Source organism: Dermacentor variabilis, chromosome 4 (genome assembly GCF_050947875.1).
Source record: "Dermacentor variabilis isolate Ectoservices chromosome 4, ASM5094787v1, whole genome shotgun sequence".
In the NCBI taxonomy this organism is placed as follows: Eukaryota; Metazoa; Arthropoda; class Arachnida; order Ixodida; family Ixodidae; genus Dermacentor; species Dermacentor variabilis.
Window position 1 is genome coordinate 127768879 of NC_134571.1, and position 18706 is coordinate 127787584.

At 44.8% G+C, this 18706-nt stretch overlaps 1 protein-coding gene across 3 annotated transcripts in view; it reads left to right on the plus strand.

Moving 5' to 3' along the window:
• The window catches only part of LOC142579754 (uncharacterized), a 46610-nt gene extending 43524 nt beyond the window's left edge, over positions 1-3086 (plus strand). For all 3 annotated transcript variants that reach the window (XM_075690296.1, XM_075690298.1, XM_075690297.1), the window contains one exon: positions 486-3086. In XM_075690296.1, coding sequence (XP_075546411.1) covers positions 486-2239 — 1754 coding nt within the window. In that variant the 3' untranslated portion in view covers positions 2240-3086. The remainder of the gene's footprint in view (positions 1-485) is intronic.
• The last annotated feature ends 15620 nt before the right edge of the window (positions 3087-18706 follow it).

Below are 18706 nucleotides of genomic sequence, written 5' to 3' on the forward strand. Positions count from 1 at the left end.
TGCTGCCCACATACCTTCTAGCTGCGCTTGTGTTTGGCAGCTGCAGAGATCACAGGAACGGAGCGAACCAATGCATCATGATGCCATGGCACATTCGCTTCCCGAGTACCAAAACAGAAACCGCTTCGTAAAAACAAGTATTAATAGCAAAATATTTAGGTTGCTCTTGTTGCCAGTATACTTTTCTAAGGTTTGCAGGGTAAAAATAGATAAAGTGATAAGTCATAAATGTCATGTCATCAGTCCTTTAAGTCTGCCCAACCCTGAGCATTTCCTGCATGTGGTACTGCCCCATGAGGCACTGTGCGCCATGTGCAGCCTTTGTATCCATTGAATGCAGGTGTAGTGATACAGTAGTCACACCATGTTTACTCTTTTTGTCGGCTCTGTCGATGGCTTTGCCTTGTTGCCTTTTAGTATACCTTTCGTTGTTTTGTTTTATTGCCTTTTTCAGTTGAGCAGCTCTATTTGTTTCTACATTTTAGGCCACAAGAAACCACTGGGAAACACTGATGTGCTGCAAGACCGTCCACTGATGCCCAGCCACATAGGAAAAAATGCATCATCCAAGTCGGTGTTGGCCAGTAAACATTTTGTGCAGCCGTCTTCTGTCAGTCCACCGGCCATCACACTCAAAGAAGCAATTATCAACGGTGCTGTTCATTCATCTGAAGAGAGTGACAGTGCTCTGCAGGAGAACGAGGCAACCGTCACGGTGACAGTCATGACAAGGGCTCGAAACCAACACCGATCGGAGAACAAAGCCATGGCAACTGCGAGCAAATCGCCCGAGGCGAAGCCCCTCGACAAGCTAGAGACAAAACAAGAACAACCATCGTCCCCGTGCCCGTCCACACTAAGTGGCTCTTCACCAAAGCCTGCTGAAGTTGCTTGTTCCGAAGCCTCCAGTATCGACACAGAAGAGTTGCGTAAGGAAGCGTCCCCTGAACCGGTGAATGAGGTGAGTGAGGTTGTGTCTGGCAAGCCAAGTCCTACAGAGTCATGCAAGGCTGTGGAAACAAGGAAGCCTCTTCAAACTGCCAGGGAAGTTCGTGTTCCTGTGTCTTCGAGGAGGGACAGGAGGCATCCGAGGAGGCTACGGTGTGTCAAGGCACCTTCGGCTGATCATGCGCCTTTGTCTGAGGGTGCAAGTGCAATGAAAAGGGAACAGGCGAGCAAACCACTTGAGGAAACTGCTGACACTCTTCTCTCTGTTGCAGAAAAACAGGAAGAGGTAATCAAGAAAACTGAGGAATGTCCACCAGAGGTAGTATTTGATGCAGAAGTGGATATGTGTAGAGTTGAAGCATCAGAAATGGGTGAAGCACCAGAAATTGTTGCACCGGAGTTAGTAGTATCAGAAATCGTTCCACCAGAAGTTGTTCAGTCAGAGGTGATGGAAGTGGAAGTGCTTCAGGCAGAAGTGATTCAGCCAGAAGTGGTTCAGGCTGAGGTGATTGATGCAGAGATGGTCCAAACTGAACCAATTGATTGTGAAATGATTGAACAGGAGGTGCTTCTCACAGACATCACTGTTGAAGACGTGGCTCAGCCAGAACTGAGCCACTTCGATGTTGTTCAGTCTGAGATTAGCGAAGTCGACATGACTGAGCAACCACCCGAACTGCAGCAGATGGTTCCCCACTGTGAAGAGGAGCCTTTTGTGCAGATATTAGACACTGCCATTCTTGAAGCACCAATGGTCACTGTACTGCCAGAGAAAACGCATCATGCAAGTAGCAATGCAAATTGCCGGGAGCATCTAGAGAAGGTGAAGAAGGAGCCAAAGAAAGAAGCGCCAAAAAAAGAGCCCAAAGTCGAACCAGAAGCAAGAATCGTGCCTCGCATGCGCATTATTCCTGCGAAGAGGCTGCCACCACCACCTGCGAGTCAGGCCATGGCACAGTCAGCTGCCCCATCACAACACCTGGGTTGCCTCAAGCTGACGATACGCCGGCTACATCCACACATGCGCGGTGACACCTCACCAGTGTCGACAGCTCGCCGCCAGACTGTGTACGAGGTGTTGTCACCTCCACTCCTGTCGCCTGAATCGCCTCGCAAGAAGAAGAAAAAGAAGAAAGACAAAAAGAAGGCAAGTGAACACCGCAAACACGCGCGCAGGCGGGAGGAAAAACCGTCCCCTGCTACTGTTGGAGCTAAGCGTATTCGGCTCATCTTGGGCAACGATGCAATTGATATTGACATTCCACCCAACAAGTGTAAGAAGCGCTGTTGACCAGCTATGAGTGACACAGGAAGTCACAGACTAAGCTGCTGTGTGATACAGTGGGTGTACGGATTGTGCTGACGTTTAAAAAGAAACTGCACTCTTGACTTTTTTTCTTCTTGACATTGGGTTCTGCCCACGAGGGGACAAGTGTTTTGCAGCACGCATTTATGCCTGACTGTTGTCATTTTTTTTTTTCTTTTGCGGTTTCGGAGCCCTTTTGAAAGCAGTAAAAAAAAATGCTATAATGTTATATGTGTTGTAAATAGCATGTGCACTGCCAGTGGTGTTTGAAATGGAAGGATTTTTCTGTGGACAACCTTCTGTAGGCCTGCGGGTTTCAGGAAACTGTTGGAGACTGGTTCACCAAATTATGTGCTGTCCGGTACACTGTTTTCTTTTAGTAATAAACTGACTGAAGACGTGTAATGTGTTGGTGCAGGAATAGGCGCAAAGTGATCTTATTCACTTTGTGCTCACTGTGCGTTTTACAGTCATGCAGGCGTAGTATTTTGTGTTGATCTGAGCTGAATGTTGCTTCTATATTGTTTTGAAATGTGAACCGCCCATTACTTTGCACCACTTGTATTTATTGTTGTCTAAATTATTTAGTACAATCCTTGACTGGACAAAGAAAAGCACCGTGAAGACATTAAAATTTCAAGTTCTTGTAGGGCTGATTTTTTTCAAATTGACCTCTTGTCTTTGCTTTGCATGAATACGTGCATCTGTACGTTAGGCCTTCCAGCGAAGAAAGTTCAAATCACGTGCATTCGGGGCGACATGTGCCTGCTCTGTTTTAATTGAAGGTGCACTGGACTTGCGATCGTGAATAAAAGTGTTTGTTGGGCCCTCACTAACTAGAGTGAAGAGAGCTTTTTTTTTTGTGGTACTCCATTGTAGTTGGGATTTGTGTTAGACTTTGCAGGCGGCACGCGTAGCACTGTTTTACGGTAAGTCGGATTTGTTCCAGAGTGACGGGTAGGCAGCTACACAGACGATTAACTAATTGTTTATTGCTGCTGTTCGAAATCTCCTCTAAATCATGCTCTAAACCACGACCTGGTGAACTCCATACCTGCACAGACCTCCCTGCTCCAGCACGCCTGGTCTAGTTCGCCCCTTTTGCTGCTAGGGAAAGAAAGTACGAGCAGAGTGGCGCTAGTTATAACTTGTTCACTGTCATCTGCTTCTGCGTTCTGTTCAGCGCTCGTATTGCCATTTCAGCAAGCACAAAGCACTTGTATTGGCGGTAAATGAATAAATTCACAAATATACAAAAGAAAACATATTTGCGAATGCTTTGCATTTGAATAGTGGAACTAGAAGAGGAGGACCGGTGCAAGACGTAAACCGAGCACACGTGGCAGCTGCAATGCTAGATCGACTGCATAAATTTCCCTTTCCTAGCCTTCATAAGAGAATGGAAAATTGTTTTGAAAGATTCATAGGATAATCTAGCTTTTTTTTAGTTGATTACAGATAGCCTAATGTCGTAGATGACATTAGGATTTACTGCTGTGTGCCGCAGTGAAAGGCAGGTAATCTGGTAAAAGTATTCACGAGTAAGTCCTCCACCTGATATGTGCAATAGATTGATCGATTCTGTTTCAAGGGAAGGTGAGCATATCTTGTTTTTAATGTCGTTGGATGTCTAGCTCACTAGAAAGCTTGCAAAAAATTAAGCGATCCCAGCGCTTCAAAACGTGCTGCAGGCCTTAAATCGTGTCACGGAAGTCTTTTCAAACTGTAAAGCTAGCTTTTCTGCTTTGTACGGCGGCAGCATAACGGTGGTGCTTAAGATACGTACGCAGTGAACCTGTGTGCGTAATTCACTTTTTGAACTCTCGATGCATTCACGGACAGCTTTTAAGAGTTCAAATGAGTGGTAATCGTTCTGTCATCGAACATTACGGTGAATTCAAGTTTCTAAAGAGCGCAGAAGCGAATTTTCCAACGTGTACAATGAAACTTGTGTACGTTGTGAACTCTATACACAATGTGATTTATAATTGCTTGAAAAAGGCAATAGGAGCGGCTATTTAACGCTATTTTAGAGAGCAGCGGACTACACGCTCCAACATTTTTTAGGTTCGGGCAGTCAACTTTCAGAGCCAAGTGACCGATCAAAGCCTTGTGACATCACTGTCACTGTGTCAGCGAAAATCAACTAGACAAGCAGTTCGTCACAACACAACAGCCGCCGTACTTATTACAACGCCGCACCAGTCAACCTTAGAGTAGCAGACGAACAGGTTATAAAAGCGACACCAACGGCCAATGCTTGAACGAGAGTGGGTGCAAGTGGCTCCCATAGAAATCGGATATTAGTGGAGACATTGCCCCACTGGGCATGTGCAACAGCTAAGCCCAGTGGGGGGTAGATGGACCAGGCGCCGGCTTGCGAGAACAAGGATGACATGGCGTTGCGGCGACGCCCTCTCCCCTCACGCAACACCTGGCGCGCTAGAGCGACGGCAGGTGTACCTTTCCACCCGCTGTGCTCCGTCGAGGCGCGCTCGCAACGTGGTCGCAACCGATGGGATTTGAGGTGCGATTTCGCTGAGACGACAGAAACTGGCTTTTTTGCTCAATAGGCCATTTGACGCTTTCGCATAAATAATCCCTACAGAATAACAACGACGACGTGGTTATGTTGAACTCGCGTTCACGCTTCATCTGCACGGACCGCCCTACCTGTGTACTTTTGGTACTGGGGCCAATTCTGTACCATGCAAAACACTCAGCCATGGAGCACCCGCAAAGATCAGGCAATAGGCAAAAAACGCTGTGATTTAAATATGCACCCATAGAGTACCCCAATATTGCAACCAGCCGATGATGCGCGCATAGCGAAGCGTCCGCACGGCCGCGTTTGCCACGTGGCCATGCTATGCGAGCGTGTGTCTGATAGTAACAAGTAATCAAAAGACTGCTTCCGAATGCATTTACTAACCAATTTGAGTCCGCGGCACTTTTATGCGCTGCTTTGAATAACTGCGTGTGGTACCGCGGTTCCCGCAGATTTTTTCTTGCCCAATGCATGTGGTGCATACTTTAGCAGCAGCGCTCGGCGTGTTTCGACTAAAGCAATATCATTTCAATTCTGCTTGCCACTCGTGGCGGCTGTAGTGGCTTATAGTTATACAGTACTTCGGTTATAAAGTACAGGTAAGTCTAGTTAATAAATTTTATTGGGATGTGACGTTTTATTTTGTTAAATCGAGAACTTCGTCAAATTGAATCACCACTTGATTAGATCATGCAACATGCCATAAAATTGATGCAAGAGCCAAAATGTCGTCTTTTCCTACGCCCACACTTATTGTAGCAGTTGAACATGTACTCTGCCTTAATGGGAAAAACGATTAAACATTCTTAGAAACTATATGTCAGTGATACTAAAATCACCAGAACTCAATTAGACCTAATATACCCACATTTTTCTTTTTAATTATGGGAAATCAAGCAAGGTATTAGTTGATTCTAGGTTTTCAGTGCTCATGAATGTGACAGTGAAAGTATTGAATGGCATGTAGTGTAGTGCAACGAAAACAAGGACACAAGAAGAAACAAAATGCAGACATAATTAGGCGCCTCTGTCTGTGTGTCATTTCTTCTTGTGTTCTTGTTTTTGCTGTGCTACACTACATGCCGTTCCATGATGATCAACGAACAAGCCCACATTGCCACCCTTGTAGAGAACAGGAAATTTCGTTATACACTTAAACCTTGATATAACAGAGTAGGTAAGATCGGCAATTCGCTTCATTATATAGAAATTTCGTATTGAAATTCGATCTCTTATGCAAATAAGTACAGTCGCCGATCAATTCTCCTTTTGTAGGAGGCCCCCTCTTGATGTTATCCTTGTTGTTCCACTCTTGGCCCACATCATTTCATGATCGAGGCATGTAAACGCCACAGTTCCTTATGTGATGCAGCTCTGACATCACGCATACCATACAGAATTGTACATGAGCCTGAGCCCATGCTTAACCATTCTTCTGATCAACTGTTAATTTTTAGACTAACATCCTTTCCTCTTGCATGGCAGTTATCTCTGATATATTGTTGCTGCTCCTCTCATGTCTGTATGCCAATAAAAATATCTTAGTCAGTTTCTTCTTGAACATTCAGTCCAATCTTTGCCAACTTGAGTATGTGTTGGATGTTAATCTTTTAAGACCTGTCTTCACAATTTACCTCTGCCTCATCCACCTTAGCATCCTCAATTCAGTCACCTCTCCGTCCTGACTTCTAGGTGACTATTAAAAGTGTTTAGGTTCCATACAGTATTGCTGGTCGTATATTGTCTTATAAGTTTATTAGACAGCAAAAATCTTTCAACTTGACTGGGACCTGTGTAGCTTAAATACCATAATGCATCTTCTCAGTTTTTCCAAACTATGTCAATTCTGCTGGTTCTGTGGGCTGTCCAATTTTTCCATCTTGGCGTTTCAGTTATCATTGAACCAAGGTATCCATCTTCTCTATGTTTTACCCTTGAGGCTGCCCTTTCATCTGCTCTGAGAAATTGGCATGTGGCTACCAGATGTGAGCAACCTGCCTCACAACACATGCACATGCTCAGCTACTTTTGCCTAACCTTTGTACTAGATGTCAATCAGCATGGGCAAAGCAGTGAGAATGGGGAATTATGAAATTAAGGCAGAGGTGCGAGCATTAAGGGAAGTCATACTTATGAGGAAGTACCTGTGAAGATAACTATTCAAAAATGTTGGCAATTTGCAGTTCCTGTTTATTGGTCTATTAAACTCTCCCTAGCTATTTCAGTTATTTTATCATGTGCTGCAATTTTTAGTAACAATATGTTTTTCTTAAGTGCTGCCAAACTTAGTACTAGAAGTTTGAGAACCTATATTTCTTATCCACTTGGTTCATTCATACCTACAAGCAGCAGTTTTCTCACTTTACATCAGCTATTTAATGCAATGCCCAGGTGTGTTCTCAGTCTACTTCAGTGGGAGTCACTTACTAACACAGTGAATGATCATGAATCACGAGTGTTCTTAGAAAGTGCCTTCTTGTTATGCAGCTGTAAGTTAAGGTAAGGGATGCTTTGGAAAGCATGTTACGTGGCTTACATGAGAATTATTTTATGCCAGGAAGCACATAAATATTTGTGTTGATGTCTGGTATTTTCCTTCCTTAATTACTTTCTTGCTTCAGCGCATATATATGAAGCAAGAGATGCTGGCTTGTTCTTTCTTTGCATTAGCAAATTATATTAATCATATAATAGCACATTTTACATAATTGAACACACTAAAAGTCACTTGGCTAGCAAAACATGCACTTGTCTCTTTGAATATCCCGGCGTAATGTTTTAGTGTGTGCAGTTCGGATGCGATTCTTGAGAGGCACTACATCTGCTACAAGTATATGAGGTATAATTACTTAGCACAGCAGGCAGATCCAAGAAGTTGCAGACTGGTACTTACCACACAATGCAAATATAATCATGCGTCAGGATTTTTTGGTTTTTTTATTCGCTTGGATTGCCACAGGGCGTGACTTCAGTATGCTTCAGGATTGTAGAGGTGGATGCCGAGTACATATAAAGGGAGGGGGGGGGGGGGCTTTGGCATGAACACTGGTAAAGGAAGTATTAATTGTAGGGGTGGATGAATATTTGAACTTTTGAATATGAATCAAATATTACATGCTAACTATACAGGTTCTAAAATATTTACTATTTGGCATTTTTTATTACGTAAAACTAGCCAAATATATTGCAACAACCGAATGTTAAAGTTCTTACTATTGTCTGTCTGCTAAAAAAGTATCACAAATTATCACATGTGAAGCAACATAAGTTTTCCAAGCAATGCACAAACAAAATGGGTAACACAAGCTTTGTTTTTGGTTTCATGGTGGAAGGCGACATGACAACCCCTGATTTTTTACTATCTATCATTTAAATTTATTGGCAGTCTAGTCATGTTAATTTTTTTATAACCAGTGATCTTTTTCATGTAACGTGTCCTTTTACATGTCTTTACAGCAAACAAGTCCTTCAGCAGCTTTTTTTTTCCATTTTCACCACTTCTGATTTTTTTTTGGCAACCATTTATTTAGGAATTTTTTACAGCTAGTCATACAGCAGCTGTTCATTCTTAGAAGTCTTGTTTGCCACCAGGCTCTAAAGATCTTGAGAGGCTGTTTATGCAGTTTTGGAATGACAAATAGTAGACTTGTACTACTTAAAAATAATACTAATCTTCCCTGATAGTTGGCTTTCTTTTATTAGTCAATACAAGCACGGTGCTTAATTCTAAGATAAATATGCCTGCTGTAACTGTGTGCATCAGTGTTCGACTATTCAATACCTACTATTCCTATTAGAAAAATTTGATACTTGCCAACCTCCAATAATTTGCATTGAAGTAGTGAAGTTTGACAACAGCCCGTCTGATCTGATCAAAAGAGGCGCAATAAGTAGTTTAAAATTGGAAGCCAACCACAAAAATGAAAAATAAGAGCTGATTCAACTGGAGCTCTGTTCACAATGGTTGTGAACAAGGCTCTCATGTGGGAGCTGAAACATCGCATATTTTTTTTTTTTTTTGCGTCCAATCTTCATCTGCTTATTATTATTATTTGAATGCATCTAGCCCTAAAGAGGTGGTAATATATTTGGAGTACTACTCTTTGCATTTTGTTTCCATTGCTGAATTGTTTTTAAAGTAACTTCATGCAGCACGCAAGTACAACTCGAACATTTTCATTCTTTTAAGGACATCACTAGTGGAAGGTATTCTGCACTAACATAATTATTTTGAGATTTCCAGTAAATATGTAGCCTTCATCAACAGTACCTAAATAATTTTGGCCTAAGCGGTTACCCATCAACCATGTAGGCTTCATCAACTTCTTACATCACTTGGTCTTGGCAAACTTATGAGCTAACAAGTTTGAGCATGCAGTCACTTCCCTCCATATTTGTTTCGATGAAGGCTTGCCCTTTGGTGCTGCTCTGGATCCACCCTTGTTTCCTGTGATTACCACTGCAGGCTTCAAGGCACACTCCCTTAGGAAAACTTTTCATGCACAAACCTGGTTCTTTCACACATTTACTGACTAAGACAGACATCGCAAACAAGGATGGCATAGCAGGCATGTTGGTTACAGAAGTACTCTATTAAATAGCTCTGTAAGTATTCACCTAGTGGACATGTCCATATCGTCTTCTGCTGAAGTGCTAATTAGCTGAGGGAGCCTGTCTCCCTTCTCATGCATACCCCAGCCCAGCCAATCAGAACTTCAGCAGCAGATGAAATGGATATTTCCACTAGGTGGACATGGAATACACCCCCTGTGCTCTGTCCTATCTTTCCACCCTTCTCCATGTATTTTACTCAGTAAACTACTGGTTCAGCATGTTGGTCATCTTAATCAATCTTCCATAGCTCAGCACTTATAAGATGTACAATACAAATAAGGCACTGTAAACGCCCAAACAGTTAGGTTGGCAATTGCTGCTGTTATGCACCATACAGGCTCAAGCAATGGCTTCACCGTAGCTTTCCAAGTTAACTTTACTGAACTTTGAATGTAGAGAAGGTAGAATATAAAAGCAGACTAGCATTTTTCTAATGTGCTTCACCCCCTCTGCTTTCTTGTCTTACTACAATCAGTATATTCAACCTAAATGAAGTAAAAAGAAAAGGAAACTGTGACACTAATTTCATTTCACTGTCTCTTTTTTAAAGGTATAGCAAGATTTTTAAATTGCATTACGAGTTGTTACGTATGTTTCGATCTTAATGTCAATTTCTCATGCTCCAAATTGGGCTACAACTGTTCCCTCATCCACAGCTATCAAGGCCTTATGACAACTTTGGAAGCTCTCTGAACTGAGTCAATGCTATTCATTGCATAATTTCTTAATACATTTTCATGGCTGCCTTTAACATATATAGTTTCTCATTAAAGCCAGAATTTCTCTTGTGACCATTTTTAAAGAGCTTGTGGTAATGTATGCCTAACATTAAAGATGGGTGCTTTGTAGTGCTAGTATGCTCTGTCTATCGTTTTATGCGAAAATTGCTGACATACAAGTCTGACAAATACCGCATCAAGCATTGGTGTTTGCTATTTTGCCTTCTGTTTCAATTTCACTGCCTTTATACATTTTACCAGTGCACCAGTAGGGTTCAAGGCTGTTCTTTAATATGCTCATGAGGACTTATCATGATCAGTTCCCCATATATAAGTGGTTTTGCTGAAGAGAATGCAGGAATACAAGCATAATTAGACAACGAGGAATGTGGTTAGGAACGCTTTATTTTCAGCACACACCTTTTTTAATAAACTGCTGTTATAGTGCTAAAATCTGCACATTTAATAACAGTACACTGCTCTGCTTCATCACTCCATGTTAAATGCAAGTATCCTGTACCAGGAAGTCAAACCAAGACGTGGGACGTTCAGTCTGTGAAAATCAAAACGAGTTTGAAACATTAACGTGTAAAAACTTAAGCATACTCAAGAAAATAAAGACAGCACCGGAACGAATCCAATGAATCAGAATCGCCTTTGAGAGCAAACATATAATTTCTATGGCACAGTGAAGAAACCTCATTCCTCCGGCTTTTTTTGTGGTTGAGAAAATATGAAAGTGCATAAGTTCTCCCCTTTTTGTGTATCTGTCACCTTTTCACAATCAAAAAAGATGTTGTCTCAATGCGCCCAACTGTCTTTGCATATCTATTTCTCTGCTCTCATACCACGATAACTACAGTTAAAGGCTGTAGTAATGCTTAGCTTGAATGAACCAACACCAGCTACATGAACTGTGCTGTTGAACATGGCATTGTAATTTAGGTTCATGCAGAGCACATTCATGTGCTATGAACATTTGGTCTTGATTGTAGGCGAGGTAAATAAAAAAAAGGTATGTAAATAAAGTTTTTCCCTAATAAGCTATGAAGAAGTGCTCTCCCATTTGGACCGAACCCGAGCACAACTGCAGTGAACAAGGAGACAACTCCCACTCCCTCATGTAATGTCTCAACAAAAGACCTTTGAGGAAATAAATAAAATAAATAAATAAATAAATAAACTTATACAGCATTCGAAATCTAGAATCGAGTTATGCTACAGGTTTTTCTGAATTCATGGTCGAAAATCTAGGTGTTAAAGGCGACACACATTTAAACAGGTCTCTGCTCGGACTGGTAATACTATGTGTTGGCTAGTTTTATTAAATATGCCATACCACTGGTCTCCCAAGCTAAGGCTGCTGTCCAGTTGCAAGTGCAAATCACTCAATTATGTCCAGGGCATGCTTGAGCAAAAGGTAGCCAAGATTACTGTGCCACTGAGGTCTATTTCCTGACATCTGATTTCTTCTCATAAAACTACCTCTCTAAAAGAAAAAAAACCTTCACAACAAAATAACCCCACAAACATTCAAGACATTTCAGAATGGGTTCAGCAACTACACGCAGACGCCCAGACGCACACTACCACTCTGCCCCCCGAAACCGCTCTCACTACGGTTGATTCCAAGCTTCTACACATGTGGGAAGCCAAACACTCTCTTCTCAAACGGTGGAAGAGGCAACGGTTCAACCGAAAACTAAGACTCAGAATTGCCAAATTAGACCTCCAGATCCAGGAGTACGCCACACAACTGGCCTGCCAGCAGTGGGGCCAGGTATGTGAAAGCATGCATGACAACCTCGATAACAAGCGCACATGGCAGCTCTTGCGACACTTGTTAGACCCTACCACATCGCGCACACACCACAACCATAGCATAAACAAACTGCTACATGCACACAAAAACAATCTCAACGGATTCTTCGACGACCTCCGCCATAAACATCTGCCTCCCGCTCAGAAGTATGACATGCCAAAATATACTGGCGAACCCAACGACCTACTTAGCGCCGCTATCACGGAAGCAGAGGTTCGCCATGCCCTCGCCACCCTGCGCACAATGTCAGCACCAGGCCCCGACCTTATTAACAATAAAATACTCCGCAATCTAGACGACAACTCTGTCACAGCCATCACGGCATACTTCAATCACTGCTTTGACACTGGCACCCTCCCTAGTTCGCGGAAAGATGCCAGGGTAATTTTTATCCCAAAGCCAAACAAACCCCTCAACACTTCTAATCTCAGGCCTATATCACTAACCTCTTGTCTAGGTAAAACACTCGAGCACGTCATCCTCAACCGACTCAGTAAATACATCGAGGACAACAATCTTTATCCATCAGAAATGGTAGGTTTTCGAAAATCTCTCTCATGCCAAGATATCATGCTTCGAATGAAGCATGACATCATTACACCCAATAGCAGTCTAGATACGCAAGCAATTCTCAGTCTGGACCTAGCTCCACGGCGCCTTCAATAACGTTTCACATTCTGCCATCCTCCGAGAGCTTAATCTCATTGGGGTTGGCGGAAAGACATATGACTACATATGTACCTTCTTATCCAACCGTACCGCAACGATACACATAGGCACAGAGCAATCCCTTTCATACGCTTTAGGTAGCTACGGCACGCCCAAGGCTCAGTGCTGTCCCCTTTTCTTTTTAATCTTTCTATGATGCCGATGGCGCAAGCATTGCGGTCTATTCCCGATCTCAAGTTTTCACTCTACGCCGATGACATCACTCTTTGGACGACTGGCGGCTCCGACGGAAAGATTCAAGACACTCTACAGGCCGCAGCAGACGCCGTCGTGGCTCATGCCAGGGCTATGAATCTCACATGCTCCCCTCAAAAATCCGAGCTGCTACTTCTGCCATCCCACCAGGGGAGCGGAAAACACATGTCTAGCATAGAGGTAATCCTAAACCACATCCCCGTTACTAGAGTGGACAGGCTCCGGGTGCTCGGTTTACACATTCAAAGCAACCGGCTCAACACATATACTCTACATACACTCCAGACCACAGTCGATCACACCCTGTGTCTTCTAGGGCGAGTCTCCAATAAACATGGCGGACTAAAGGAGGCCGAACTTCTCCGCTTGATTCAGGCCTTCGTTATCAGTAAGATTACATTCGCAACACCATATCTACATTTCCTTAAATCAGAATCAGATAAGATCGACACTCTTTTACGCAAAATATATAAATTCGCTCTCGGGGTCCCCATACGTACCTCCACTGAAAGGCTAATGCTTACTGGAACTTTCAACACACTTTCTGAACTCACAGAAGCCCACCTCACATCCCAATATAGCAGACTTTCTAACACCGCAACAGGTCGACACATTCTACAAACTCTTTCTATCACTCCGGCACCCATCATCAAGACTAAATACACCATTCCACATCATATACACGAGAACCTCTGCATCCCCCCACTTCCTAAAAACATGCACCCTGTGCATCACAAACAGCGCAGGAGGCAGCGAGCACAGGCTCTCCAAAAACAATTCTCCACCTCTAAAGACGTGCTCTATGTTGATGCAGCCGAATAGGGGAACAGAAATCATTACGCAATATCAGTCATTAACTCTCACGGGCAGGTCGCTGCGGCCGCCTCCATTCCTGGCTCTTCCTCGGAGGAGGCGGAGGAAGCGGCCATAGCCCTGGCCCTCACAATTCCAAATTCATCAATTATCGTTAGCGACTCCAAAGCAGCCATATATAACTTCAGAGCGGGTAGGGTCTCTAAGCCAGCTTTTTCTCTCCTCTTGGCTCATCCTTTCAATCAAACTGTGGCATTAATCTGGACTCCCGCGCATGCGGGCCTTGCCGGAAACGAGGCGGCTCATGCCAGTGCCCGAGGATTTACAGTCCGGGCTCAGGCATCAGATGCGTCGGACCTCGCCACGGAGGAGGCGCCGTTTACAGCGCGGGATCGACTTATTACTTACCACGATATCTGCACACACTACCGATTAGACCGCTTAACCTTTCCGCCACTCATGGGCAAATCCCCGCGTAGGTGTGAAGTTCTGTGGCGACAGCTGCAGACTCGCACCTTTCCGTCCCCTTACCTCCTCCACCGCATTCATCCCGCCATTTACCTTTCTCCCTCTTGTAAATTCTGTGTATCTCCCAGAGCAGACTTAAACCATATCATGTGGGGGTGCCCTAAGCACCCCCTTCCCCTTTTCCTCAAGCAATTAATATCTAGTGAGGAGCAGTGGGAGGCTGCCTTGCGCAGCTCCAGGCCCGATCTTCAGGAGGCCATCCTGGAGTGGGCTGAGAGGATAAAGGAGGCCTACTTCAAGTAGTTCCTCCCCCCACCCTCTATTCCATTGCCCCCTTCCCTTTAAAGAGGGATAAATAAAGTTTTTCATCATCATCATCATCATCACACTGGTCCTTGAACACTAATTACGCAGTGGCTCCTTGCAATGTAATGTTCTGTACATCAGCACCATACAAAGTACAGGAAAATTTAATAACTGCGACATGACAGGTACACAACAAAGCAAAGGGATAAAACATCACACAGGCTGCCATCAGTGTTCATGTCTCCATTGCAATTACTAAGCGCAGCAATATCATCAGCGAATCACAAGTTACTAAGGTATTCTCCATTAACTCTTATCCCCAATTCTTCCCAATCCAAGTCTCTGAATACCTCCTGTAAACACGCTGTGAATAGCATTGGAGAGATCATATCTGCCTGCCTGACGCCTTTCTTTATTGGGATTTTGTTGCTTTCTTTATGGAGGACTACGGTGGCTGTGGAGCCGCAATAGATATCTTTCAGTATTTTTACATACGGCTCGTTTACACCGTGATTGCGTAATGCCTCCACGACTGCTGGGGTTTCGACTGAATCAAACACTTTCTCATAATCAATGAATGCCATATACAAGGGCTGGTTATATTCCGCACATTTCTCTAGCACCTGATTGATAGTGTGAATATGGTCTATTGTTGAGTAGCCTTTACGAAATCCTGCCTGGTCCTTTGGTTGACAGAAGTCTAAGGTGTTCCCTATTCTATTTGCGATTACCTTAGTAAATACTTTGTAGGCAACGAACAGTAAGCTGATCGGTCTATAATTTTTCAAGTATTTCAAGTCAATTACACATAGTGGAGAATAACAGAAAGGTGGGCTAGTTGGTGCAGATGCATAGCGATGCCTTGGCAGCACGATTCAACACGGACGAAAGAGAGGTGAAGAAAGTAAAGAGTTGCAGTTTATTCACAAAAAATTTATTTATTTAAGGAAAATGCTAATATATATATATATATATATATATATATATATGGTTACGGAAGCATGAAAAAAGAGAGAGAAGAAGAAGAATACCTTGGGCTTCGCCCTTCGTCCTTGTGAAAAAGAAAGATGGTACCTGGCGTTTTTGCGTCAGTTATCGCCATTTAAACAAGATTATGCGAAAGGACGTCTACCCACTACCACGCATCGATGAAGCTTTGGACTGCTTGCATGGAGCTAAATACTTCCCGTCCATCAATATTCGATCCGGCTAATGGAAGATTTCAGTTGATGAAATGGATTGCGAGAAGATGGCCTTCATCGCGCCGGATGGCTTATATCAGTTCAAAGTCATGCCATTTGGCCTATATGCAATGCTTCTGCGACATTTGAACGTATGACGGAGTCTCTTCTGCGAGGCTACAAATGTACCACCTGTCCTTGTTACCTTGACGACGTTATTGTTCTTTCTCCCATGTTCGGCAGCCACCTTAACCGACTCGCTGCCATTCTTGTGGTCTTCTGAAAAGCCAGCCTTCAACTGAACTCCACGAAGTGTCAATTCGGGTGCTGTCAGATTACTGTGTTGGGACACTTTGTTGACGCATCCGGTGTCCAACCAGATCCGGAAAAAGTTCGCGGCGTACGCAGTTTCCCTGTGCCACGTTCTGCTTCTGACGTGCGCTGCTTCGTTGGCCTGTGTTCTTACTTTCGCCGTTTTGTCAAAAACTTCGCCGACGTTGCTCGGCCTTTGACAGATCTTCTAAAGAAGAACACACCATTCTCATGGGGCCCTGAGCAGGCTCAAGCGTTTGCCGCTCTAATCAGGTTTCTGACCACTCCTCCCGTCCTTGCCCACTTTGATCCATCTGCACCGACCCAAGTCCACACTGACGCAAGCGGCCAATCCATCGGCGCTGCTCTTGCCCAACAACAGAATGGTACCGAGAGCGTGATAGCTTACGCCAGCCGCCTGCTGTCACCTGCCGAGAGAAATTACTCCATCACCGAGCGGGAGTGCTTGGCTTTAGTTTGGGCTGTGGCCGCACGTTTTCGGTCGTCACAGACCATCAAGCACTCTGCTGGCTGTCTTCCCTTCGGGAACCGACTGAACGGCTTCGTCGCTGGGCTTTGCGGCTCCAGGAATTTTCATCTAGTGTCCGTTACAAAACTGGACGCCTCCACAAGGACACTGACTGCCTCTCGCGTCACCCCGTGGATCCTCCCGACCCTGTTACGCATGATACAGTGACCTGCGTGATGGCTTTGACTGACATGGCTGAAATGCGCGCTGAACAACAACACGACGCATTACAGTCTATCATCGCCGAAGTGCAATCGGGCCGCACCGACGGCACGTGCCGATTGTTCGTGCTGCGTGACGGCATCCTTTACCGCCGCAATATCAACCATGATGGCCCTGAGTTGCTCCTTTGTCCTTCCTCGTCATCTGCGATCCGTCGTTCTCGAACAACTTCACGATGCACCGACGGTGGGACACCTTGGAGTTTTTCGTCCATACGACCGCGTACGACGCTGGTTCTTCTGGCCGGGTAGACTCTACCGCGCTGTGCGTCGTTGTGTCGCAACTTGCGAATTGTGTCAAGCCGGAAGAAACCTCCCCTGGCACCTGTCAGGCGACTCCATCCAATTGAAGTTCCCTCTGAACCATTCTTTCGCGTAGGCGACCTGCTTGGCCCTTTACCGACGACGACTAGAGGGAATAAGTGGATCGCTATCGCTTCTGATTGCGCGACAAGCTACGCGATAACAAAGGCGTTGCTGACTAGTTGCGCAACTGACGTCGTCGATTTTCTGCATCTCGACAGTTACTTAAAGACCGCGGCTGCTCGTTCTTGTCTCGAGTTGTGGACGACCTCCTGCGCTCTTGTGCCGCTGAGCACGAGCTGTCCACCGCCTACCACCCACAAACGAACGGTCTTACGGGACGTCTCAACCGAACACTCGCAGAGATGCTGTCGATGTACTACGTTTCCGACGATCACGACTGGGACGCCACGCTGGCCTACGTGGCATTCTCGTCCCGACATGACACTGCAGGACATTAATCCTTTTATCTTTTGTATGGTCGCGACTCCACTTCGCCCTTTGACACCATCCTACATTCTGTGCCCCGCCTTTCAAGTGAGTATGCTCGTGAGGTAATCGATCGCGCTCACATGGCGCAAGTCGCCCGATCTCGCTTATTAGCCTCGCGGCATCTGCAAAAGGAGCGTTACGACCGGTGCCACTGCGATGTTCAGTTCGCCCAAGGTGCTTAGGTGCTGCTTTGGTCACCATGCCATCGGGTCGGCCTCTCCTAGAAGCTTCTCTCTCGCTACACAGATCATTATTAAGTCCTACGTCAAATTAACGACGTCAATTACAAGATCGTGCCGTTACAGTTTCATCCATTCTCAAGTCCGCCGCCTGTTGACGTCGTGCACGTTTCGCGGCTGAAGCCATACTTCGCTTGCATTTCATCGCATACCATGCGCCGAGACTGCGCTTCACCACCCGGGGGTCCTGTTACGGAAGGATGAAAGAAGAGAGAGAGGAAGAAGATCGCGGGGCGCTGGCTGCTGCGTGTAGTTGTTGGTCAGCCATCTTTTCTAATCTGACTCATTTTGTATATATATTATAAATGCAATCTTCTATACTCCCGACATCCCCGTAACACACACACACACACACACACACACACACACACGCACGCACGCACGCACGCACACACACACACACACACACACACACACACACACACACACACACACACACACACACACACACACACACACACACATATATATATATGTCTTGCAGCAACAATATACGTAACAAGAAATAGAAATCACAAAAGCGTATTCTGACAGGAACTGGAATCCAAACTGCTCCTTTCCATTCAGCATCAGGTGGCTTGGTAGAACGGCAAGTCCACACACTGAAGGGTGGCCTCAAAAAGAGGAAAGGAGAAAACCTCAAGCTTCGATCAGCTCGCTCAATGGCTGCTCATGTACCACAGAGTGCCACACCCGAATGGACCAACCTCAGAAGTCCAGATGCTGTCAAAGTTCAACCTTATTCCCAAGAAGGATGAAAAGCAGGCTGTTACACACTCCGAGCCGTGACCCTATTCCAAGGAACGCAAGGTGCACTGTTTATAAATGGGACTGCACCCATGCTTTCTGCAGTGAACAGTGTACAGTGATAGGAAGAAGTGCAGCGCAAACAACACGTGAGATTATTGAAGCGGCGAAGATCACTAGTTTAGGGAGCGCTTGTGTTAGCGCACCTTCAATC